Source organism: Papilio machaon, chromosome 23 (assembly GCF_912999745.1).
Source record: "Papilio machaon chromosome 23, ilPapMach1.1, whole genome shotgun sequence".
NCBI classification, from domain to species: Eukaryota; Metazoa; Arthropoda; class Insecta; order Lepidoptera; family Papilionidae; genus Papilio; species Papilio machaon.
Window position 1 is genome coordinate 1,028,878 of NC_060008.1, and position 25,729 is coordinate 1,054,606.

General features: G+C 36.6%; 1 protein-coding gene across 1 annotated transcript in view; it reads right to left on the reverse strand.

The window, feature by feature from the left end:
• Nucleotides 1-654: 654 nt before the first annotated feature.
• Nucleotides 655-25,729, reverse strand: part of LOC106713589 (microtubule-associated serine/threonine-protein kinase 3) — a 48,046-nt gene continuing 22,971 nt past the window's right edge. Inside the window, exons 5-37 of the mRNA XM_045683692.1 lie at nt 23,557-23,632; nt 19,429-19,529; nt 18,094-18,213; nt 17,536-17,658; nt 15,966-16,047; nt 15,764-15,868; nt 15,290-15,454; nt 14,478-14,602; nt 13,940-14,080; nt 13,187-13,292; nt 12,741-12,940; nt 12,156-12,226; nt 11,922-12,031; nt 11,228-11,345; nt 10,620-10,744; nt 9,963-10,065; nt 9,714-9,892; nt 9,318-9,401; nt 8,640-8,836; nt 8,076-8,215; nt 7,789-7,918; nt 7,222-7,348; nt 6,323-6,424; nt 5,812-5,883; nt 5,569-5,691; nt 5,361-5,455; nt 4,933-5,070; nt 4,039-4,152; nt 2,914-3,156; nt 2,598-2,770; nt 1,976-2,427; nt 1,666-1,848; nt 655-1,239 (exon numbers count right to left, since the gene is read on the reverse strand). Of these exons, the coding sequence (XP_045539648.1) occupies nt 1,075-1,239; nt 1,666-1,848; nt 1,976-2,427; nt 2,598-2,770; nt 2,914-3,156; nt 4,039-4,152; nt 4,933-5,070; nt 5,361-5,455; nt 5,569-5,691; nt 5,812-5,883; nt 6,323-6,424; nt 7,222-7,348; nt 7,789-7,918; nt 8,076-8,215; nt 8,640-8,836; nt 9,318-9,401; nt 9,714-9,892; nt 9,963-10,065; nt 10,620-10,744; nt 11,228-11,345; nt 11,922-12,031; nt 12,156-12,226; nt 12,741-12,940; nt 13,187-13,292; nt 13,940-14,080; nt 14,478-14,602; nt 15,290-15,454; nt 15,764-15,868; nt 15,966-16,047; nt 17,536-17,658; nt 18,094-18,213; nt 19,429-19,529; nt 23,557-23,632 (4,588 nt within the window). The 3' untranslated portion in view covers nt 655-1,074. The remainder of the gene's footprint in view (nt 1,240-1,665; nt 1,849-1,975; nt 2,428-2,597; nt 2,771-2,913; nt 3,157-4,038; nt 4,153-4,932; nt 5,071-5,360; nt 5,456-5,568; nt 5,692-5,811; nt 5,884-6,322; nt 6,425-7,221; nt 7,349-7,788; nt 7,919-8,075; nt 8,216-8,639; nt 8,837-9,317; nt 9,402-9,713; nt 9,893-9,962; nt 10,066-10,619; nt 10,745-11,227; nt 11,346-11,921; nt 12,032-12,155; nt 12,227-12,740; nt 12,941-13,186; nt 13,293-13,939; nt 14,081-14,477; nt 14,603-15,289; nt 15,455-15,763; nt 15,869-15,965; nt 16,048-17,535; nt 17,659-18,093; nt 18,214-19,428; nt 19,530-23,556; nt 23,633-25,729) is intronic.

Genomic DNA, 25,729 nt, shown 5'->3' on the forward strand with positions numbered 1-25,729 from the left:
TATATAAATCCTACTTAACAAGACGGCTACAATCCGACAAAGGTCTTGTGAATTTTTTTTACATTGACAGAGCGGTTATTAAGCCATTGTAGTAAGTCTTACGCCCACCGGGTGCAGGACATTGATACATTTTTTTTTAATTTGGTGGCAAGCGACCACATAATTCGCTGAAATAGCGAAGCGACCACCTGATTCGCTGAAATAACGACCGTGGCCCATAAACATCTACAACTGCAGATACGTTCCCTACCTTTAATCAACGGAGAAGGGTACGCACATAAAGAGGATATTTCCCCTTACTATACGTCCCCTCCTCTGAGAAATCTCCATTCCATTCCCATCCTTTCATCTATAAGAAAAGTGTGGGAAGAGGAAGAATTCTAAGATTGGGTCACAAAACGATTACTTCAATGTAATTTTTACACACCGGGTCAGATAAATTAATCGCACTATACCTCATGTGCCGCTAATAAAATCGTATAGACACATATAATAGTAAAAAATAGAACCTGTACATATGTAAGTACAGTGAAATTACACTAATCTTAGTTTGATTATAATTAAATTTCACCTTTATAGGTTCAATTAAATGTACACACAATAAAGTTTTCGTCACTTCATTTTAAGGTTATTATTTTTTAAGGTGTTTTTTATTTATTTCTGTATTGATTTTGTTCAGACAAGTGAATGAATTATTGAATGATAAGACGGTGAATGACTTCTCAAGTATATGCATAAATGTCAAATCTTAAGAAATATAAAACTGACATCAAATTCAACAAATGGTCATGAAAAAACTAATACTTGATGCATTTAAAAAGATGCGAGAGAAATATCAATGGATTTCGTTCACAAAGTTTGACATATTTAATCTTTGGTTTATCCGAGTTGCTAATTACGACCTTAAGCTGTAGACATAAAGTTCAATATGTCTTAAAATAGTAATGAACTGAATTATCATTCCAGAAGCCGAAGACACGTTTTTTTATATAAAAGTCAAAAATAGTATAAATAGTTAATTTCTCGATGAAGTAGGCGTTACTCACGAAGCCACGCCCCTTGATTTTAATTGGTTCATTTCTCGCCGGAGGAGGAGCTAGATGCGCGGCCACGTCCCTTCTTTGTCTTCTTGTCTTCAACAATGTCAGTCTTCTCGCTTGCACGCTCGGGTATTGTAGGTTCATTAGGTTTAGGAGGCAGTGCAACCACGACTTGTGGAGTTTGAGGGTTGTTTTGACCCTATAATTAGATTTAAAACTTCCGTAACAAGTATTTACATAATACAATAAAAATTCACTTAATTATCAATAATTTTAGCATACAGTGATTTTAAGTAAGACAGGGAAAGGTAAAGGAATCTTAAATGGCTCAATTTAATTAATATTATAAATAAGATAGTATAGGAATGAATGGATGGATGTTTGTTAGAAGTTATCTCCAGAACGGCTCAACAGATCTTGATGAAACTTGTCACAGATGTAGAACATAGTCTGGAAGAATACCTAGGCTACTTATTAAGTTTTTTTTTAATTCCGCTTGGACTAAGTTGCGTACAAAAACTAGTTCAAATAATTGGCTAAGTACATAGCTTACTGATTACATGATAAGTCTAATATCAAAAAAGGTTAGGTTATATTACATTATGCTAGATGTTAAGTTCCTCACCTTCTTCTTAGCGTGCTTGTCCTGTTTCTTGGCAGGTCTGTGGTCGTCGTCGTCGCGGTCTCGTGGTGTCTTACGACCCATGACACCCAGCAACTTGCTCACCATACTGTTCCTGCCGCGCCCCGCCTCCGCCCCGCCCACAACGACCACGCCCCCACTGCTGCACTCCACCGCCTCCGGGGACTGGACCGACAAGAAAACAATGAATGGAGATTTTAGTATACACTAAGTGCGATAAATCAAGACTAAGGGACTGCTTAAGTTAACAAAACGATATGAGTGTGGCAACTACTGTTCATATTCACTTTACCTTATTGATTTCCACTGATTCTTGTCTCTTCAATCCTTCCAGTTTCTTCGCAGACTCATTTTTCTTCGCTTCCATCTTCTCTTGCTTCTTCAATTCCGCCTTCTCTTGTTTTTCCTTTTTCGCCTCAGCCTTTTCTGATTTCTTCATAGACCCCACTCTCTCCATCGTTTTCTCTGTTTTTGGTTTCTCTTCTATTTTAACTTCGGTCTTTTCTTCTTTTATTTCTGAGATCTCCATTTTCTTTATAGAGTCTTGCTTCTTTAGTTCCGACTTCTCTTTAGTCTTATTTTTATCTTTCTTCAAGTCTTCTTCTTTGGAACTCGATTCTGGTGTTTGTCTGGTCTTAGAATGTGGATCAGTTTGACTTGAAGATGGCATAGTTTCAAATGTAGTGCTCGTTTTCTTGCTTACATCTGTAGTTACGTTTGGTTCTGTACTGGACCTACTATCATCTGCAATTGACGAAATAAAGCAATTTCTATTGTAGTTTATTTGCTTTAAGTAAAAACACGGTTATAATTTATTGTTTATGACTTTTTGTAATTATTTTATTGACAAACTAATTCATATACTTAGATATAAATAGTGTACTATATTTTAGTACATTTTTTATATATCTTACCTAAAAAGACTTCTCTAGAAGTATCCAGATTAGACGTATCAATCGAAGTGTCCATAAAAGATTCATCTGACAGAGAAAGTGAAGCGAAAGAGGCGTTCGCATCCGCCACACCTCTGTCCACACTCTTAGGTGACGACGTGAAGATGCTCGGAGTACTCTGCTTTGCTGGGGTCCTGGTATCATAGACAACATATATAAATTCAATTTATAATTTGCCTAGTCAAATTACAAATTGGTGGCATAAATCAGTCAGTAATGAAGTAAATACAAAATAACATTTAATACATTGATTGGAGTACAATTTGTATGCAGTTACCTAGTAGGTAATTTAGAGTGACCAGCGTGGTGTGTAGGAGAATCCTTCTCCTCCGCGATCCTCGGCAGTGGAGGCTCGTCGGGTTTCTCCGGGGGCGGCGGAGTGGGCGGGGCGGGGGCGGGCGCGCGCCAACCAGCGCCCCGCCTGCTCGCACTGGCCCCGCCCCCACTACTCACAGCCACGCCCACACCACAACATAGTGGTGAAATGGAGCATTTCGCTTCAGCTGATCGCGGATGTAATCTAATTGAGAGTATAACAATAGATTTATGAATTTACGAAACGTACCTAAAATGTAGATTTATTTTTTTAATAGATGTTACGTGGATGAGGACTTAATATATTTTTTTAATACGACTATGACAAATGACTTAGTCACAAAAACAAAGCATACGATTAATACAAATAAATGAAAGTGAACAAAGAAAAAAGCAATGAACACATAACATATAGGTGCCAGTACAAACCTAAATTAAGAAAAAACATATTTAGAGCTATAAAATCTGTACTTAATGCATTCATTTCTATCACAAATATCCCATGATTTGGTATTAATTTCCTTTAAATACAGAATAATACCAATCATGAACCAAAATTGATTTAAATTGTCTTTCATAATCACTACATTAACTTTCAAGTACACCGTGTGTTTTAATACTCCTGGTACTTGGATGAACTAGTCCAGGGATTCCCAAAATGGTGGTGAACTTAAAGCATTGCTAATTTTCACTCTGTCTTCTTCTATTGACCTAAGTCAGAATGAATAATAATAATAATTGATCTTAAAAGTAAATAATTTGGCCATGGGGGGGTCTGGAGGTAACAGTTCATTTTAGAAAAGGGGGTCACTTGTCCAAAGTTTTTCCCTTAGCTAGTCTCAAAAACAGGGATCCCCAAACTATTTTGGACAAGTGACCCCTTTCCCAAAATGAACTGTTACCTCAGACCCCCCATGGCCAAATTACCTACTTTTAAGATTATTATTATTAATTCTGACTTAGGTCAATAGAAGACAGAGTGAGAATTAACAATGCTTTAAGTTCCCAGTTGAATGCGTTAAATTGAATTTCTGATGTAAAACTTGTCGCTCAATAAGAAACTTGTGATGTAGGGGGGGGGCGTTACCTGTCAGGGGAGAGGGCGCGGCGTAGCAGGGGAGAGGCGGGGTCACGGCGAGGCCAGGGACGTCGCCCGCACTCACGCGCCGCCAGTGGGGAGGGACTGCGCGCCTCACACCTACTGTGGCCCGTTGCCCAACATTTAGTCAATGGTACAGATTGAACAAAACTTTTCCTCATCACGAAATCCATCGAAATCAACGTACACGTACAAATATTTTACGTAATTCTTTGCACTTTAAATTTAATGAAAAGTTTCGTTCATATCAATGCATGAAAATTGTTAAACACAGAATAGAGTGGACAGTATACACAAATGTGACAAACAAATGAGATTTTTTTTTATTAAATAATGATAAAGCGTTGAAATTTGGCGTTAAGATATAAATTCATATTAGACACCAGATGATAGTTACATTTCAATGACAATGTGCTTACGCTTTGAAAATATTAATTTTAAATTCTTTTTTTCCTGTATAAAGACATTAAAAAATCCATAACTAGCAGATGAAGCTAAGATCATCATCATCATCAGCTCACTATAATCCCTACTGAGGGGTTCAGAGCCAATTTAGGGTTGACTAGACCATAGTCAACACTGGCCAAGTGCGGATTGACTTCACACATATCATTGAATTTCTTCTCAGATATGTGCAGTTTTCATCACGATGTTTTCCTTCATTGTTAGAACTTCGGATAAATTTATATATGTTAATCGAAAAAAAAAAAACATTTAATTCATGGCGGGATTCGAACTCAGGACCTGCAGATTACTACCACCGACGCTCTGAGGTTGAGATAGTTATTTATAATTACCTAATTGATTCTGGGTAACTGAGATGCAGTACAGTGTTGCTTAATTGGTGGTAACAACGGTTACCTGACAGCGGCAGTGTGTTACCTGGTGGGGGAGGCTGGCTGCGGCTGGGGGGAGGGTGAGGGTGTGCGTGCGAGGGGGGAGAGCGGCATGTGCTGCAGAGACGCGCGCCGCACCTCGCCCGCACTCAACTTGTGCTTCAGCCCGTGGAGAGACGAAGGCCTGAATAATAAATTACGATTTACTATTAATGCTGTCATTGACAACTCTTCTATGATTGACAAAATGACGTGTGTTTCGGCCACGTCAAATCGATAACCTCTGCCTACCCCTCTTAGTTATTGGCTTGAGTTATGTTATTGTTTTTTTATTCGTATTTTTTATAAAATGTAAAGATTTGTAGTTTTTTTGTGTTCATGGAGAATAAACTCAAAAACTACTTTACCAATTTCAAATTTTCCTTTACAGCTACAATGTTACATTATACCCCGTAATGAATAAGAAAATGTTACCTCTGGTAGTGTGTGTTGGCGTGCAGAGGACTGTCTGCTGCAGGCGAGGCGGCAGGAGACGAGGAGCACTCACCACTACCCGCAGCTGTCACCATCTATAGATAAAAGCATACCATAGACAATATTTCATAACCCAGAAATACTTAATGATTACTAAATAACGATTATGAGTATGAATGTAAGTATTTATTATTTGTGTCTGTGTTACCTGGTGCATCTCCTGCGAGGCGCGCTTGGTAGAGATGCGACGGAATAGAGAGCAGCGTCTCCGGGGGCGGGGCCTAGGAGGTGCGGAGGCGCGCCTACCGCCCGCACGGCGACGCCCACCCGCCTACACAACAATATAAACTATATTTATAAAACATAGACATTTCTATTATAAGTGTTTAGTATACCAGAGACAATGATATACGAGATTTATGAAAATTATAGAAATAGATTTTGTAATTACCTGAATTGTAGTTTGATCTAATGGCGTGGCGCGTAGAGTAGCGTGTGGTGCAGTCAAAAGTAACTTCAACACCTAACAAAAGTACATTAAATTTAAATTAAATCTTACTAATATTATAAACTAGCTTTTACCCGCGACTCCGTCCGCGCGGAATAAAAAAAAATGCACACAAGATAAAAAAGTTCCTATGTCCGTCTCCTAGTTCTAAGCTACCTCCCCATCAATTTTCAGCTAAATCAGTTCGACCGATCTTGAGTTATAAATAGTGTAACTAACACGACTTTCTTTTATATATATATATATATAGATGCGAATGTTTAAATGGATGAATGTTTAAATGTATCTCCAGAACAGCTGAACGGATCATGATGAAATTTGGCATATTTTTTTTTTTAATTCCGCACTGACGGAGTCGCGGGCTACAGCTAATGTTAAATAAAGATAAAAATTACGACTTTTAAATTATAATAAATCTTATTACAATCGTGTTAAAGTTGAAATTCCAACGTACCTGTGTATGTAACAGTCCTTGCACAGACTCTCCATTGAGCTGTGTTATCAAATCACCAGCTCTAAGACCTGCAGCCCAGGCCGCGCCTTGCTCACTCACAGCCTGATAAATTCAACTTTATTTTTAAAGCAAATATAATATAAAACAATCCTAGATTACACACTAAGTGCCACTAACTTCCTCTGTGAGTTAACTTCCAAATGAAAAACCATATTAAGAAGAACCATATAAAGATTCATCATTTCAAATATCACCCAATATTTATCAAGAAATCTTAAACTATTTGGTAAAATGCACTTGTACTCATATTGTCATCCTTATCGTTATCTTTGACTAAAAAGAGACAACAATATGTATGAAGACTGAGATCACTGCATTGGAATTCTACAGGAACAGGACAACGCTATAAAGAGGGGAGGGGGTGTTGTAAAGCGCTCGAAATCTGCAGGTCCCGGGTTCGAATCCCACCATGTACGAGTGTGTTTTTAAATTTTTGATTTACATATGTACATTTATCTAACATTCTTACTGTAAAGCAGTGATTGTCAAACTTATTTCTTTTACCGCCCCCTTTGAAAATCAATTATATTTCAGAGCCCCCTAATTTTTATTCAGCCCTAAAACTTAAAAACCGCAATTTCATTACTTTAATTAATTTCAATGCCCCCCATTTTTTGGGCCCCTTATCGCCCCTTCCTAGGTTTCAAACGCCCCCGAGGGGGCGTTATCGCCCACTTTGGGAAACACTGCTGTAAAGGAAAACATCGTGATGCTGCACATATCTGAGAAGAAATTCAATGTATGAAATCAACCCGCACTTGGCCAGTGTTGACTATGTCCTAGTCACCTAAGTTAATAGGAAATATAGTGAGCTGATGATGATGATGTGTAATACTTACGGAGACGAGATGATGCATGGTGTAATAATCTGTATCGCCGTAGTATACTCGCACTGTATGTATTGTGAATCCAAAACCACGAGGTCCACGTCTCACAACTATAGGTGGCTTTGATGACTGAATCAATCTGATACACAGAGAAAGTAAAGGTTCATTTAAACATAAGATGAAATCATACGTACAGTTAGAAATATTAGGCGATGACGTCAGTACTGGTATTGCCCTTTTATGTATTCAGATACATTTGTCTCACTCTAACACGTCTAAGAACGTTGTTCGAAGATTCCGGTTTATGTCTAAATGATGCCGGTATTTAACCGATAATTTTTTTTTATTAACAACTAGTTTTCGTTAAATTAAAAAACGATTTTTTTTTCAATTTAAGTCGATTAAATGATACAAATTATTGATTAAAGTATAGTCCGACTGCTTGTTTTCCAACTAAAAAAATTTAAAAAATATATAGGCAAAGAAAACAATAATTAACAGCCACACTTGTGAACCTGTAAGTTGTAAGTTAGAGTGCTTAGTGACCATTTGACTCTGAGTCAGAAGTGTAATACATACGAGTGGTTGGCGATGGCGAAGGGTGAAGGTGGATCACGACAGGGGGAGGAGTCACGCGAGGAGTTGGTGGAGGAGGTGTTCCCCGCACACGGAGACGCCGCCCCGCCCGCTATCACACCGCTCTCCTCTGCTGGAAACAACAAAAATAAACCTAATACACTATACAATAAGAACTATTTTTACAAGTTCATAATGTTGAATATAAAATTACTTAAGCTTATTTCGATTGTTTGAGACATTATAATATTTATTTGTTATAAATCCTAGAATTTATATAAAACTCCCACCTGGATGTATAACAAGCGAGAGTCCAGATGTGCTGGCGGAGCGACGCATAGCTTTGGGTGCAGCTAGAGCTATCGGCTTGGTCTTCTCCGGCTTGTCCACTCTATCTGCTCCCTTTTCTTCTCGCTTTGATGTGTCCGTTCTAAAAATGTCAACATTTAGACATTTGGTCAAGTAAATAAATTACTTAAAATGATTTAAAATGTACGAGCAAATTAACTGCGATAGGTTCATCTCTCACTTTGACTAGATGGAACAAATTCTTAATGAAGAAAATATGTCATATTTTACATAATTCTTTTAATTATCTTACTAATATTATTATTAATGCGAATGTTTGGATGGATGGATGTTTGTTGCAAGGTATCTCCAGATTGACTGCATAGATCTAACTGATATTTAGCACATAGGCTACATATTAAGTTTTTTTTTAATTCCGCGCGGACAAAGTCACAGGCGATAGCTAATATCAGAATAAAAGAGCAAAACATTAAAACATTTAAAACTGCCCTCTAGATAAAAGAATATTATTTAAGACAGAGAAGTAATAGATAAAAAATACTAACATCCTCGGCAAGACGGGCGGATGTGGGTGTGGATGTGAGTGCGCGAGGGCGTGGCCAACGTGCGTGTGGGCGTGGCCGTGCGCGTGCGCAGCGAGTGAGGGCGGGCGCAGCGCGGCGCGGCGGCGGGCGGCTGGAGACACGTCGTCAGAGTCCGTCTGCGAGGACTCCGCTGTTGAACCACCACCGGTACCAACCAACTGGTGACATTGAAACAATATGACACATAATAATTAATTAATTAATCAATAGAAGTCCTCAAAATAAACACTCGTAGTGAAGATGGACCCCCCCATTGGTTCCGAAACTAGTCGGTGGGACGATCACACCTGAGTTAAGTCGTTCTTAATTAATTAAAAAACTCATTCATTAACCTAAAAACTACCCTAAGGGCTTGTTAAAGTAAACTTTAATGTCTATAGCTAAATATATGGTGATTAAGCATGAATGGGACTACGCGAACGGGAAAGTATAACTTGATTAGCTTAATAACACATTTACTGTGGGTTTCTGAGACCAAAGTACCCGACTAAAAAAATGACATCTCTGTTTTGTTAAAGATAACGACAATATAATGACATTTTGTCTCAGAAACCAACAGTTAGTGCCACCGAGTGTTTTTAATATGTAAAATTCGGAGTAGCAAAGTGTTAGATGAAATGTGTTTAGTGAAGTACTCACTGGACACTTGGGGTGGTGGTGGGGAGCGGTGGGCGTGGTGGGGGGGCCCGCACTGTCCGGCGTGCCCGGCCAACTGTCCGTGCTCTGTGCATACAAATTATAAAAATAAATAAATTAATAAGCTTTATATCTAATAATATAAATATAACAAGGATATATATTTTTAAGCTCTCAAGCGATAAACTAAAGTGTGTTAAACAAACAACTACTAAAATAGTATCTCGTCTAATGTCTATTTCCTTATTCAGTCAAACCTGGATAAGTGAAAATCTAAGGGACCGAGACATTTTTTCTCATATCCAGGTTATACTGTCACTGCACTTAGATTTAGATAAAAAATCTATTTTAAGCGACTTTCTTAGAAACTAGTTACAATCAGATTACTATAAAACTCACCCTTGAGTCGTGTGAGACAACAGAGTGAGAATGAGAGTGTGAGTGTGAGTGGTTGTAGTGTCGCCGCCACTGAGGGGAGGTGGAGGAGAAGGCGGCGAAGAGGGGGTCCTCCCCCGGCTCCCCGCCCTCCCCCGCCTCATCAGTATCAGCCTCGCTGTGGTTGTAACGATCACAACGACCTGCAACAACATAATATTTAATATATCTTCCAAAATGTTAAAATTAACATTATATTTCTAATGTACTTACTATCAAAATAACTAGTATCCTCATCGTTTTCTAATTGTGGAATAAATTCTGCCTTCCTTCTTAATAGATTGTTCCAGTCCAGGCCGTAAAAGTAGATATGATCCTAGAAGGAATATTTATGTAGACAATTAGTCAAATTTCTATACAAGACATCTTACTAATATTATAAACTAGTTTTTACCCGCGACTCCGTCCGCGCGGAATAAAAAATAGAAAACGGGGTAAAAATTAACCTATGTACGTTTCCTGGTTCTAAGCTACCTCCCCATTAATTTTCAGTCAAATCGATTCAGCCGTTCTTGAGTTATAAATAGTGTAACTAACACCACTTTCTTTTATATATATATAGATGCGAATGTTTAGTTGGATGTTTGTTTGAAGGTATCTTTGGAACGGTTCAACGGATCTTGATGAAATTTGGCACAGATGTAGAACATAGTCTGGAATAACACATAGGCTACAAATTAAGTTTTTTTTTATTCCTCGCGAACGTAGTCGCGGGCGATAACTAGTCACATATAAAACTATTTTTAATCCAATCTCTACATCTATGAACTAACTCTAATCTTCGTTTTGGTTCCCAACAGTAATCATTCACTTTTAGACATAAGATGAATGAATGATTATATATTCTTGAAGTCATTCATCAGTTATTACCTTAACTTGATGAGTTCCTCCAGTGCCGAGGCGGTCGCGAGGGTTCCTGGCGAGAAGTTCAGTGATTATGGTCCTAGCTTCTATTGCTATAGGAAAATCTTCTTCTGAAGGCCATTCAATATCATCTGGAAGCATATTTATAAATAAAAAATAAAATTTATGAAAATTAATAGCTTTTAAAATCTGTAACTAAATTTTAAATGAAACTTATATCAATGATTTAGTGAAAACCACATTGAAATCGGTTAAGTAGTTTCTGAGATTAGCATACACAAAGTCACAGACATCACGACAAAAGGACAAAAAAACAATCATTTATTTGAATTCTATAGGATTAACAAGTACTTATATAAGGGTTAAGCACTTGACTTGCAATCTGCAGATCCTGGGTTCGAATCCCGACATTCTTACGATGAAAAACATCGTGATGCTGCACATATCTGAAAAGAAATTCAAAGATATATGAAGTCAATCTGCACTTGACCAGTGTTAACTATGTCCTAGTCACTACTAACTTAGGGTAGACTCAGAGACCTTAGTGGGGACGTATAGTGAGCTGTTTACAAAAAAGACTGGTCCGTTTAGTTATGGGGTTAAAGTGGGGTTACCATTAACTGTATGCGCGAATAACTCCTCGGGTGTGTCTCCAAAGAAAGGTACGCAGCCCACCAGGAACTCGTACAGGATGATACCCATTGACCACCAGTCCACCGGCTTGCCGTAACCCTGACATATTATATACAACTTAGAACCCTTAGGGTGACAATTAAAACCACACTAAAGGACAAGTGGTAAAAAACCCATCCCACTTCCCAGGTGGTTTCAGAGGTAGATTCCGCAACAACAATACTTGTTGTGTACACGAATTGTCCTCGCTCAGTGAAATACCACGACCTCACAGAAGACAGACGTCAAGTGGAAGTAATTCCAAGTACAGTCTGATGAGTGTGGTGCTGGAAGACTAATTTTAGTCCTTTTTCCTTCCCACCCCTTTTCCTATTAGGTAAGGATGGGAAGGGGAAGTGTAATTGGCGGAAGAGGGGACGCAAAGGCAGGGGAAATATTCCCTTTCTGTGCATACCCTTCTCCGTTGATTAAAGGTAGGCTGACGCGTTCTGCAATTGCGGATGTCTATGGGCAACGGTAGATTCGCTATTTCGGCGAATTCAGGTAGTCGTTTGCTCGTTTGATATAAAAAAAAAACTTAAGTGACCAAAACTACAAAAACAGTAGTTATACTCATTTGTAATGTTGTAATTTTTTTTCGTTTTTTTTTTCTATTTTTTTACTTTTCATAAATACCTGTCTCAATATAACTTCAGGTGCGATGTACTCCGGTGTACCGCAGACCTGCTTGTCAGAGAACTGTCGCGCCTCCCGGTCCGCATACTCCTCGTATAGATTTGTAGCCACTGCAATATTTATTTAAATTTCAACTGTATTCCCATTGTTTTAGAGCTTAAAATCCAATGGAGAATTGATTTTATAATTATTTCGAAACAAAAATTTTGAATTTGAATTTTGAACTTTACTTACACGACATAAGGCCCATTTTACTGAGTCCGAAATCCGTCAACTTTATATGTCCCGTCGCTGTAATGAGAAGGCTGCAACAATAAATTATTTTTTAGATAAATTCAACCAAAACAATTAAAAAATCGGACTGTCTGTATGAAATATAGAAAAAAAAACATATTTCGTATACGTGAATTTTTGTCTGATTCGTCATGTTCGTCTGTCCGCAAATAATGTTTGTTCCGGGTAACCTCCGAAACGACGAGATCAATTTTGACGAGACTTTCACATGAAGGTAGCTTATAATAATAATAAATGAATTTTGAATTTATATATGTACGGGCATACTAAAGGCTATTTTTTTATTTGCACTGACAACCTCTCAGACGATCGCTAGTAATATAGATAAACTCGAAAATGTATATGTGTTAGGTGTCATGTCATGTCATGTCGTGTCATGTCGTGTCTTGTCTCGAAGTAACGTGACATGACGAATCGTGTCTTGTCGTATCGTGTAGTGACGTGTCTTGTCTCGATGTTACGTGAAGTGACGTGTCGTGTCTTGTCGTATCGTGTCGTGACGTGTTATATCGTGTCGCATCTTACTTGTCAGGTTTGAGATCTCTATGCACGATGCCGTACGAGTGCAGATACTCTACAGCGAGGACAGCCTCCGCGAAGTAATGTCTCGCCATGTCCGGGGGCAGGGGGCCGGCGCGCAGTAACGTGGCGCAGTCCCCGCCCTCCACAAACTCCAGGATCAGACATAGATGGCGCTTCGTCTCGAACGAACAGTACATTGTCACCTACAGACAAGGTATACACTCTTACAAATTAAAACATCAAAAAATATTTAAAAAAAAACAGATAAAATCCGAATAAGCACTGTTTCAAAGTTAAGTAAAAACATTGTAAACTAGCTTTTTCCCGCGACTCCGTCCGTGCACAATAAAAAAAAGGTAAAGGTAAAAAAGTTACTTTGGACTATATCAAAATAAAGAAATCTTAGGTACTCGATTGTGTGCAAATTAAATTAAGTAAAAAAAAATTACCACAAAAGGATTGTCAGCAAAACTGAGTATATCTCTCTCCGCGAAGGCCTGCTCCACTTGGTTCCTCAAGATTAGATTGTTTTTACTGATCTTCTTCATGGCATACCTAAATATATAAAAAAATCCTTAATAAAATACCCTTCATCATCTCCCTAACCTTATCACACTTACGAAGGATTAGGATCAGTGCACCATATTTCCATCCTCCAAATCAATCTGTCTGCCATCATCTCCATTATCACCATCTTCTTGATCATGTCACCTTTCACGCAATCCATACATCTCTTCCTATGTCTACCTCTATCTGTGTACCTCTACACTCATAAACGTTCTCTTTGTCACATGCGATTCTACCCACCTCATAACATGACCATACCACGCTAACCTTTTCTAAATTGTTCTACTACTGGTGCTATTTAATCCTAAAGATACTTAAAATAATTCATCATCAGCTCAGTATACGTCCCCACTGAGGGTCTCTGAGCCTACCCCAAATTAGGAGTAACTAGGACATAGTCAACACTGGCCAAGTGCGGGTTGACACATATCATTGAATTTCTTCTCAGATATGTGCAGCATCACTATGTTTTCCTTCATCGTAAGAATGTCGGATAAATGTACATATGTAAATCGAAAAAAACATTGTTACATGGCGGGATTCGAACCCAGGACCTGCAGATTGCAAGTCAAATGCTTAACCACTGAACCACCGACGCTCTAAATATAAGTATGAATTAAAGTCCACTCTCTGACCTCTGCCTGGTTAATTTATGTTTGACAAGGTAGACAGCTCCATACGCGCCATTAGATATAAGTTTGATGACGTGGTAGTCATTCTCTGAGGGCGGAGCACCTCCGGGGGGCGCGCCCGGCGGAGACTGACGACCACGCCCCCTATAACATAAATACATATTATATTAAATATTTATAAATGCGAAAGATATAGTCATTTGAAATTCCATTCCTTCACAAAATCGATGGGTCCTACTGTATATGGACCAAAGTAACAAATTGAAGATTTTATTTTTTTGTGTTAAACTAAATCTTTGATAAGTTAACAACAAGCACTACACAAAATACATATTTAAAAGTAAATTTAATTTTTTGCTGAAGTAAAAGGGTGTATGCGGCATCTTATCCTGAATGGTTAAAACTTTGAGAGCCTCTCTTGAAAAGTTGTCAATTTGTACATTGACCTCTATTCGTAGGTGCCATCGAAATATCTACACACAATAGGCACATACAATTTTTTTGCATTATGGTACCCATGTTATTGTGTTCGGGTACTCACTTGGAGGGCGAGGCGCTGTGCTGTGGGGGTGGCGGGGGTGGGGGCGGGGCGTTCAGCTCTGCCAGCGGGTCACGCGACAGTCCCAGCTTGTGGATTATGTACTGCGGGATGTCTGTCGTTATGCCCTGACAACAAAACACAATATAAGTACTGTCCGGACTAATGTGAACAAAAGTGTAATTATGTAACTGTGTAATTATGTAACTGTGTAATTATGTAACTGTGTAATTATGTAACTGTGTAATTATGTAACTGTGTAATAGTGTAACTGTGTAATTATGTAACTGTGTAGTTATGTAACTGTGTAGTTATGTAACTGTGTAATTATGTAACTGTGTAATAGTGTAACTGTGTAATTATGTAACTGTGTAGTTATGTAACTGTGTAATTATGTAACTGTGTAGTTATGTAACTGTGTAATTATGTAACTGTGTAATTATGTAACTGTGTAATTATGTAACTGTGTAATAGTGTAACTGTGTAATTATGTAACTGTGTAATAGTGTAACTGTGTAATTATGTAACTGTGTAATTATGTAACTGTGTAATTATGTAACTGTGTAGTTATGTAACTGTGTAATTATGTAACTGTGTAATTATGTAACTGTGTAATTATGTAACTGTGTAATTATGTAACTGTGTAATTATGTAACTGTGTAATTATGTAACTGTGTAGTTATGTAACTGTGTAATTATGTAACTGTGTAATTATGTAACTGTGTAATTATGTAACTGTGTAATAGTGTAACTGTGTAATTATGTAACTGTGTAATAGTGTAACTGTGTAATTATGTAACTGTGTAATAACTCACCTGCGACTGCCTCGCATGCCCCTCAGCGGCCTCTAGCAGACGGTAGAAGCGCTCAGGATCAAACTCTAGACACTCGAGCAGACGCGCCGGCCGCGCCATGGCCAGCACCAGCCGCGTCACTAGTGGTGCCACCTGCGCACCCGCCTCCGCTGACTTCTCACGTGTCTGGGATAAGAGGGAATTAATCATTTTTTGAGAAAATTACTTTGATAAGTATATTTTTCGAGAAAGTAAATTATCAATTATATTATAATTAAAATATTACTCATTCATTTATTCGTAGAAACTACATCCGACCATTTGTACACAATACAAAATTATTACCACAAAAAATTCATTAAATTATAATAATTACAAAATTTTCCAATAAGACACCATTTACAACTACCAAAATATTATACAGGACTAAAAATAGATATACTATATATTTTCCTAAATATACCTATAAACTTCATAAGATGTATACAAACTCACCTCAGCCAACAGTCTGTCCAGACTGTCCGCCATGTCATAGAAGTACGAGCTGGTCACTTGCTTCGACTCCGACTTGTGTAAGCAATCCCGCGCCATCTCCAACACCTATGTACATTTTAGATTAATAAATAGACCTTAAAAGTACAAAAACTAGTAGCTCCAATGGCAGGTTCCGATGTCTTAGATCAACTGTACAACTGACCTGTCGTTGCACAAATCTCTCAATAGGTGGCCGGTCAGGTTTCTTGTCAAGTTCCGTCAACTCGTCGATAAGTCCCCGCAATCTGGGACAGGTAGAAAATTAGAAATACGTGTGAATGTGTATCGTGCTTTTGTTGTTGTGTACGTTTCGTTGTTCGTACAAGTGTGTACGAGTTTCGTGTATGTGTACTAGGGTGGGTCAAAAAAATCAACTATTTTTTTTTTTACAATTAATACGGAAAAATGGGTTACTAGGCACCTTAAAAAAATTCTCACCAAATATGAACTCTTAATTTTAATAGGAAGATCCTCCGCGTCGCAGTTTTTCATTTTTTTCTCAGTCCAATAGAAAAAAATTCATTCCTCATCATTAATTGGTCGTACAGAAAAATTTTTTTAAAGAATTTTGTAAGAAATTTAATGCTCTACAAAAAAGGTATCTTATGTTTTTTCCGTAAACCTCACCATTTCACTAATATTGAAGATTTAAGATTGATTATTTTAAGTCAAATGTCACTTTTGTTTATGAATTTTATAACTCGACAAGAAATGGCTATTATTGAATGCGCAATAGAAATTTTTGTAGCAAATTAACTGCTCTATAAAAATGGTATCATATGTTTTGGCGATTAAATTAAGCGTTCAAAAGATATTCATCATCAAACTTTCATGTATACCGATTTTAAGAGTTTTTGATTAAATAATCGAAAAATTTCAATTTAATCTATCAGTTTTGAGAAAATTTACACGAAAAAAATTTTTTTTTATCAACTGAGAAACTTCAAAATGTTTTTCAAGCTTTTTTTTATGTGTAAGTATTTTTTTCTACATTTAAAAAAATAAATTGTACATTATTTATCGCTTAGTTAATCATTTATCAATAAAAAAAATAATAATGTACAATTTATTTTTTTAAATGTAGATAAAAATACTTACACATAAAAAAAAGCTTGAAAAACATTTTGAAGTTTCTCAGTTGATAAAAAAAAAATTTTTTTCGTGTAAATTTTCTCAAAACTGATAGATTAAATTGAAATTTTTCGATTATTTAATCAAAAACTCTTAAAATCGGTATACATGAAAGTTTGATGATGAATATCTTTTGAACGCTTAATTTAATCGCCAAAACATATGATACCATTTTTATAGAGCAGTTAATTTGCTACAAAAATTTCTATTGCGCATTCAATAATAGCCATTTCTTGTCGAGTTATAAAATTCATAAACAAAAGTGACATTTGACTTAAAATAATCAATCTTAAATCTTCAATATTAGTGAAATGGTGAGGTTTACGGAAAAAACATAAGATACCTTTTTTGTAGAGCATTAAATTTCTTACAAAATTCTTAAAAAAAAATTTCTGTACGACCAATTAATGATGAGGAATGAATTTTTTTCTATTGGACTGAGAAAAAAATGAAAAACTGCGACGCGGAGGATCTTCCTATTAAAATTAAGAGTTCATATTTGGTGAGAATTTTTTTAAGGTGCCTAGTAACCCATTTTTCCGTATTAATTGTAAAAAAAAAAATAGTTGATTTTTTTGACCCACCCTAATGTGTACACTCACTTGTCGTCCATGTGTTTCTGTGCGGTGGGAAAGCGCGAGGCGAAGAGCGCAGACATTGCGGTGACAGCGTCCTCGCGCGCGCCTTCGCCACCTGACCCGCCCCCCGGTGACCGAGACGGCGAACTACAATACGAAAAAAACAAATTTTTAATTAAGATAAAATATATTAAAAGTTTCGTCCTATATCTTAATAAATCTATTCTCTTCTCTGTCTAACCCAGTGATTGTCAAACTTATTTCTTTCACCGCCCCCTTTGAAAATCAATTATATTTCAGAGCCCCCTATTTTTATTCAGCCCTAAAATTAAAAACCACAACTTCATTACTTTAATTAATTTCAATGGCCCCCATATTTTGGGGCCCTAATCGCCCCCTCCTAGGTTTCAAACGCCCCCAAGGGGGCATTTTCGCCCACTTTGGGAAACACTTGTCTAACCTCACACAAACAGCTTCAAATCGACTGGTTGTAGCCATTGTATTAAAAATAGTGGTCTGTTAACAAAATACTCCTCCGTCTCCTCTAATAATTATCAAGAACTAAGAGTATAAATTCAGTACCTGAGACTGCGGCTGCGCACACGCTTTGGCGCGGGGCGGGGCGAGGGCGCGCGCGGGGCGTGTCCGCTGCCCCCGCTGTCAGACAGCGACGCCCAATTCATGCCGGATCCCTGCGAGCTGCTGCAATGGAAACATACCGTTATATATTATTTGTTAAGTCGCAATTGTCTTCATGAAAAGTAACATGGTCGTAATCTACTTGAATTAAAGCTTTTGAATTTTACTCAACCTTTTTAATTATGTTCATCAGTCAGTCAGTTTGCTATATCGCGGACTTATCATTTAACTATTCAATAATTAGTTTTTGAAGAATAATAGCAATTAATGTTTAACTCATGAATTTATCAAAAATATTTACGGAGAAATCTTACTGATATTATAAATGGAAAAGTTTAGATGGATAGATGGATGAATGTTTGTTAGAAGGTACGAGTATCTCCAAAACAGTTCAACAGATCTTAATGAAGTTTGCTACAGATGTAGAACATAGTCTAGAAGAACACAGCCTATTAAGTTTTTTTTTCGAGAGTCGCGAGCAACAGCTCGTGAACAAATATACGTAAACTAAAATTCCTTAGTTAAATTTGTATCACATAAAATTGACTCAAATAGCAATATACTAAAAGCATTCTTAACCTATAAATAATACGGTTCAATAAATTCTGTATCGTCTCAAATAAATTTCGTTTAATTACACTATTATCGTTTCCGTTCGCAATACCACTTGACCTCCGGCGAGACTTTACTGCCTTCCGTATTTTCGATCAGGAAACATCTTCTTACAAGGAACCAATAGCCAAATATAATTCCGTTCTTATTCTTCAAGTTATAAGATCTATATTCGAAAAACAACATCAACGATCTAAATATACTAATTTTATTGACATTTCTAAGGTATAGAAAATTGTTAGATGTATGGAGAAAAACAAATTGCTTGGTATTTCTTTGGCTATCTGAATCCATCCATAACTAATGATAACTATAAATGGATAATGATGGTCACAAAATATCAAGTACCATTTTACCATAGCGTCCTTCGACTGTAAAAAATATAATACAGTGAAACCAAGAAATTCGTGACTTTGTTATGGCTGATTGACGACCTTCGGACATGAATACAAGAAGAATGGACTCTATTTCCTATGTGACAAAGCCTAAATTTCTGTAATAAGATCTGGAGCTGGACAACATAGCGTAGAAGAAAATGCAATAAGGTGTACACTTACTTGAATGTAACTCTATTTGTATCTTAAAAATACTCTGTGACAAATGATGATGCTGGACAATGGTAAGTAGAATAGACTTTATGACTCAGGTTATAAGGTTTAAACTTACTTGAGCGAGTTCTGGTGTTGCTGGCAGTGCGGGCAGGGCGCGCGCGGTGCTTCGTACGCGCCCTGCGCCGCCAGCAACCGCTCCTGGGACGAGCATTGTGACTGCAACATTTGAGAAACGCATACAGTGAATCTGATTGTTCTAAACTGATATATGAGAAATGTTTGCCTAGTGTTAAATAATAGACTACTTCGCAAAGGAAATAAATATTGCGCATTTCTACCATTCAAAGTAGAACATATTTGAATTGTCTGTGAACCTCTATACAATCTCTTCAAATATAACTAAATCTTGACCCCTTCATCGTTTTACAGTTTCAAATCTATCATTTACCAATCATTCATGCTTAAAGTGTCTCAAAACTCACGGACTTTACTCCTGTTGTTTACTAAATAACGCCATAATACTGCTTATCTGATTTAAACAACTGACGTTTGTAAATAGTCCAGAGAATAAGGAAACATATGTTCTTACACAACTTTTCCTTCTATGTTTACAAATAGACGATTATACAAGTACTGTAACTTCATATTAAACTTTTTACACTGTCGAAACTGTACAAAAACCTCATCCTTTAGAGTAGGTATCCCCATACTATTTTAGACAAGTGACCCCTTTTCTAAAATGAACTGTTACCTCAGACCCATATGGCCAAATTACCTTTTAAGAACCATTATTTTATTTTTCATTTTGACTTAGGTCAATAGAAGAAGACAGAGTGAGAATTAGCAATGCCTTAAGTTCACTTTGGGAATCCCTGCTTTAGAGAGCCACTTAATAACTCTGAGTGACAGTCTAAACTAGAGCAGTATACTTTTAAAATTTAAATATTGTTTCAACACTGATTTAATTATGCTAACAAATATAAAATTATTATAATAAATTAAGGGGACTCGACATTGCTTAGATGGGCATAACAAGATTGTTACAGACTTGACTCTCAGTGGGCAGCGGACCGGATGGGACCTTGACCTCAAATCTATTACCATTATATTTCAACTCAACCAGACATAAGCATTTCTTTTAGTTAGCGATCTATTACATTTAATTTTTCATATAAAACTTCTTTAAGGTTAAAATAACTTCTAAAAATGTCTTGTAAAACCTATTATCGTCATAAAAAAAAATTGGTAACAGAATAGAAAAAGTTAAAATAAAAAGTGTAAAACTGTCTTAAGATGAAGGGCGTGCCATTGTTATTTTTTCGAATTAAGCTTTATCTACAAATCACTGACTATCGAGTTAAGAGATTGAATGCTGCGTCTTGTTAAAAGATAAGATTAAAGAGTAAAGAAAGGTAATGGACAACACAGCTATAGTAAACTAGTCATCACGAGGTATTCTACAAAGGCGTGGTCGTACACGACTTCATTTACCTTGTTTATATTTAGGTACATATGACCTCATGTGTCATACTCATATTTCTAATGTCATGACATGTAAATATTAAGTTAACACCCTAGGGTGTCACAATGCTGCCTTTATACATTTTTAATTAAAAACAAACAACGACTGAAAATTTTAGACAAAGGTACGTACATTATTCGGCCAACGAGTTTCGAATGTTCTATGACATATACCTACAAGGTGAAGTCCTTCAAAAATTGATCAATGGATTGTCAGACAGATGACCGTGGTGGGTCGTGGTATTGCATTGTGTGATCCGACCCATTCGTGCACCCAACAAGGTGCAAGGTTGTTGTTGAGTTATGTACCACAGTTAAAATACCTATACTTCACTAAATGCATCATCACTGCAGTTAATCACAAGGAAGGTCTTATAAATACGAAGTGCTGTCTAAAAGAAAACATTACGTTCATCTTGCCATAGGTCATCACAGCCTCTCGTGTTTATCAACGCTTCAAGACGTAGATAACATCGCAGATTCTTGGACCGCTTTCAAGATCAAACTCCATAACTCTTATAAAGAAAAATGAACCTTTTCACAACTACATAAAATTGAAAATATCGCAAATTACTCAAATAAGTTTGTACCAGACGAAAATATAAGTATGTAACGCACCTGACGTGTTAAATATGTTAATTTACAATGTTTTCATTTTTCACGATACGTGTGCATACGATTTTCAACCACAACTATAAAGTGATTAGAAACAAAATCGTTTTAATAATGAATTCAAGGGTTGGTAATAAATAAATTCTCTGCAAGTTCAACTAACGAACACATACAGACAGAAAACCATTCTTGAAGTTAGGCTCGCTACACAAGCACATCTAACTTAATTACTTGATATAATTCCACCATCACTATTCTACCATCGGACGTTCAGACATACGGCTGGAATCCATCCTTATGCTAGAGTGCCGCGAGTTCGAACGAAAAGGTTTGAATCATCGTTCCTTGTGGGTACTGCAAAGGATTGAGGAATAAGTTGCCGGCGTCATTTTTTCCATCCAAGTACGATTTGGGGGCCTTCAAGAGTAGAGTGAATAGGCATTTACAAAGCTAGCGCGTACCATCTTTAGACCTCATCATCACTTCATCGGGTGGGATTATGGTCAAGCGATAGCTTTTTTAATATCGTATTGCAGATTTGCAAAGATTAATTTCAGTAAGTGTAAATAGTTCAGCTAAACCGTATAAAACAAAATCACGTAAGTTACTGCCACTTCTCGAATCAATTAACCCCACATGCAATAAACTACCGGCGTTGGGCCAGGAAGACAACGTGAATCGCTTTCACGTAAATGGCCATGAAACCATCTTAACCTATTTCAAAATGATTCACATAAAAACACAAAGATTTATTTCTAATACGCTTAAAATTGTTTTAATTGATTTTAATAATTTGTTGACCGGTCACGAGTTAACTCGTGTTTTTATGGCCGAACGTTGCTGACCGGCCACGAATAAACTCGTGATGTGCTTTTTGATGTGAAACATCTATAGGCTCACTTGTAAACCGAATTGTTGGCGTGGCGACGCTTGCCGTGGCGATGACATATATATTTTATGTGGAGTGTACGGTGTGGCGACGGGTCGCCACGCTATACTGAGGTGTGTATATATATATATATATTATTTTAATAATATTATATTTTATGCATATTACTTGTACACACACGATGTTTCACATCTGCCAGGCGTCCCATGACGGCTCACATTTTTTTTCGCATCGCTGTTGTTTTTTCTGTTGGCGACCACACAGTGCAATTGTTAGTCAGTATAACACAAGCTGTTTCTCTCGCTTATAAGACCCGCCAAATCTTGATGTAAAATATATTTAATAATTAAAAAAAAAAAAAACGATGACGGAACGTAATGAAGAATTTTTCAATGAATTATACGCGGATTACTTATTTCATTGATTTTCAGTAAAATTGCCGGTCTGTTTAAAAAATCATCAACATACATAAAATAAAAAAAATATTTTATAGTTGGTATCGCACGTGTCAAACGACTAATCGAGTGAAGCTGTAAAACCGCTAATCTCGAAGCCCGACGAGTTAGGTGCATTGACTGAGCGGCCGATAAAGTTATTGTTCCGCTCATTACTATCGGAGATCATTGTCAGCGAAGTGTGGTGGAAACTGCCGTTACAGATATAAAAAATCACTAAATTATGGTTATTTTTAAAGTAGAAAGATGACTAATTAATTAAGAAACAGCTTAACTCACGTTTGATCGTCCGGTGACGGCACCGACTAGTTTCGGACCCATCAAACGTGAGTTAAGCCGTTTCTTAATTAATTAATTATGATCTCACGAAAGTTTAAACAATAGAAAGATGACTTCTAAAAGGACAATAAACAAACGAAAATATTTCGTAAATATAAATCAGGGAAGGAGACATGATTATGAATGGAGTGAGGACTAAAATGAGAAATTATTTGAAATAGGCGTCGACTATGCATAGATAGATAAGGACAGAGAGATGTCACAATAAGGTTTGCCTGTAGATTAAGCATGTAACGTCAGTCAGAAGTCAGTCAGTCGTGCAGAAGTCCTGTGCAGAGAATCCCGATGACTCTCACCAGAGAGTTTTTGTGAGTCTAGTCTCACATAAAACTGGCTTTCTCCCAGAAAGCATGGTATCTTTTGTTGATCCCCCCCCCCAGCCTGTATTACACATTTAACTTATAGTTAACATGGAGTAAATACTTACTGACAAACTGGAACTTCCCGGAGTGGTGCCGTACCCGGACGACGGCAGCGACGCTACCGACCATCTTCTGCCATCTCTGTACAAATGCAAAACGTATAGTCAAAACCAAAAAAAAGCAACAGCAATAATCAATCATAATAAGCGATAGTCTTTTACACCTATGGTCATCAATCTTTCTAATATTATAAATGCGAAAGTTTAGTTAAGATGGATAGATGGATGAATATTTGTAAGAAGTTATCTTCGGAACGGCACAACCGATCTTGATGAAATTTGGCACAGATGTAGAACATAGACTGGCCGAACACATAGGCTAATTAATTTTTTTTTAAATTCCGCGCGGACCTAATCGCGGCCGACAGCTAGTCTATTATATAAAAACTAAGTACATTTAGAACGTCCTCTACTAGTTATGTACTTGATATCTTGAATGAAATGTCCATTATTGCTATCTGGATATAAAGAGTTCAGTCAATTTAATAAATTTTATCTGATATGCACATTTTGCACGAAAACACATGCGTCAATACGAGTATAGATAAAACTTAAAGGTAACGGAATCGATGACTGTATTAAAATTATTGTGAAGTTTACGTGTTTTGTGATGCATCGACATTTTAAGAATTTTCAAATAATTAATGACCGTAGGTTTCTGAGACCAAAATCTACGTTTCAGATAATGACAGGGATGACGATATGTTTTATACGAAGATTTAGAAGTCAGAAACCAACGGTTAATCGTTTCAAGCACTAACGATAAAAAATTTATAGAATGTGCAATTTAGATATACAAAAACAAAGCGAGTCTTTAATATTATAAATGCGAATGCGGATGTCAAAACGACACAACGGATCTCGATGAAATTTGACATAGATATAGAAGATAGATTGGAAGAACACATAGACTACTAATTACGTTTCTTTTTTAATCTGCGCGGACGAAGTCGCGGGCGACATCCAATATTATAATAAATACTTATCACATAACTAACAATACAAGATTTGTTACTGTTAAAAACGATTCGTCATCGTTATATTTATTTTTAGTTTAGAAAGAACATAAAATAAAAATTATAAAAGTTATAACAACAATATTTGTGTTAAGATGGCTCAAATAACATTAAAACAGACCTTGGTTTATACCCGCTGAAGCAAAGAGAGCTTGGATTATGCATACTAGATTGAACCGCCCTCGAAACCTTGCTTTATAAGAACTAGCGATAAATAGGGAATATTAAAGATATGTTTTCTCTTCACATTACAATTACTAGCTGTCGCCTTCGACTCCGTCCACGCGCAATTAAAAAAGTATAAAAACAATAAGTAGTCGATGTATTCTACGAGACTAAGATCTACCTACATCTATGCCGAATATCATCGAGATCCGTTGATCCGTTCCGGAGGTACCTTCAAACAAACATCCATCCATCTAAATATTCACATTTATCATATTAGTAAGAGTAAGATAATAAACTGCGCTATTAGAACTTATAAAACGAAACTAAAATATTTTTATATCTACTTTTTCGAAGACAATGAAAGAGATCCAGGATTTCTATATGTTTTTAACAGCTGTTTGAGTAGATGAAACCTACGGCAATGGTTCATCAAAAGATGTACAACATTGTTGAGAGATATACTTCGTGTTTTTCTTTCTTCAACATTTTGAAGCAGATATTTTGAACGATTACTTAACATTGAGTCATTAATTGATGTGTCATTAGTCAATTTATGTCTCATCTTCATATAACATACTCGTATCTTAGTCTTAGTAAACACCATATTTCAATATGAATTATTATTACTTACATATCCTTGTTTCTGAGGCACAGACATGAAAAATCATTCGTAATATTTATAAAAAAAAAAATTAAAAATAACAAGAAATTGAATTCAATTTAAAAATCCAGCCAGCATTATTTTTACCAATGCTCTTAAATTCCAATTTTTATAAATAAATTCAAAAGAGTTAATAAATAAGGGCTACACTTGTATTGAATCATCTTCGTCTGTGTTTCTTAAAAGATAAAAAGCGAGATGACGACATGTTTCTAAACATGTGCTTCGATCAATCCAAGTTCTAATTTAAACCATAGACCAGTGACATTTATGCGATAATTCTTGTATACATAGCCTAGCCTAGTATTTGATTCCAGTGTATTACAATTTAACG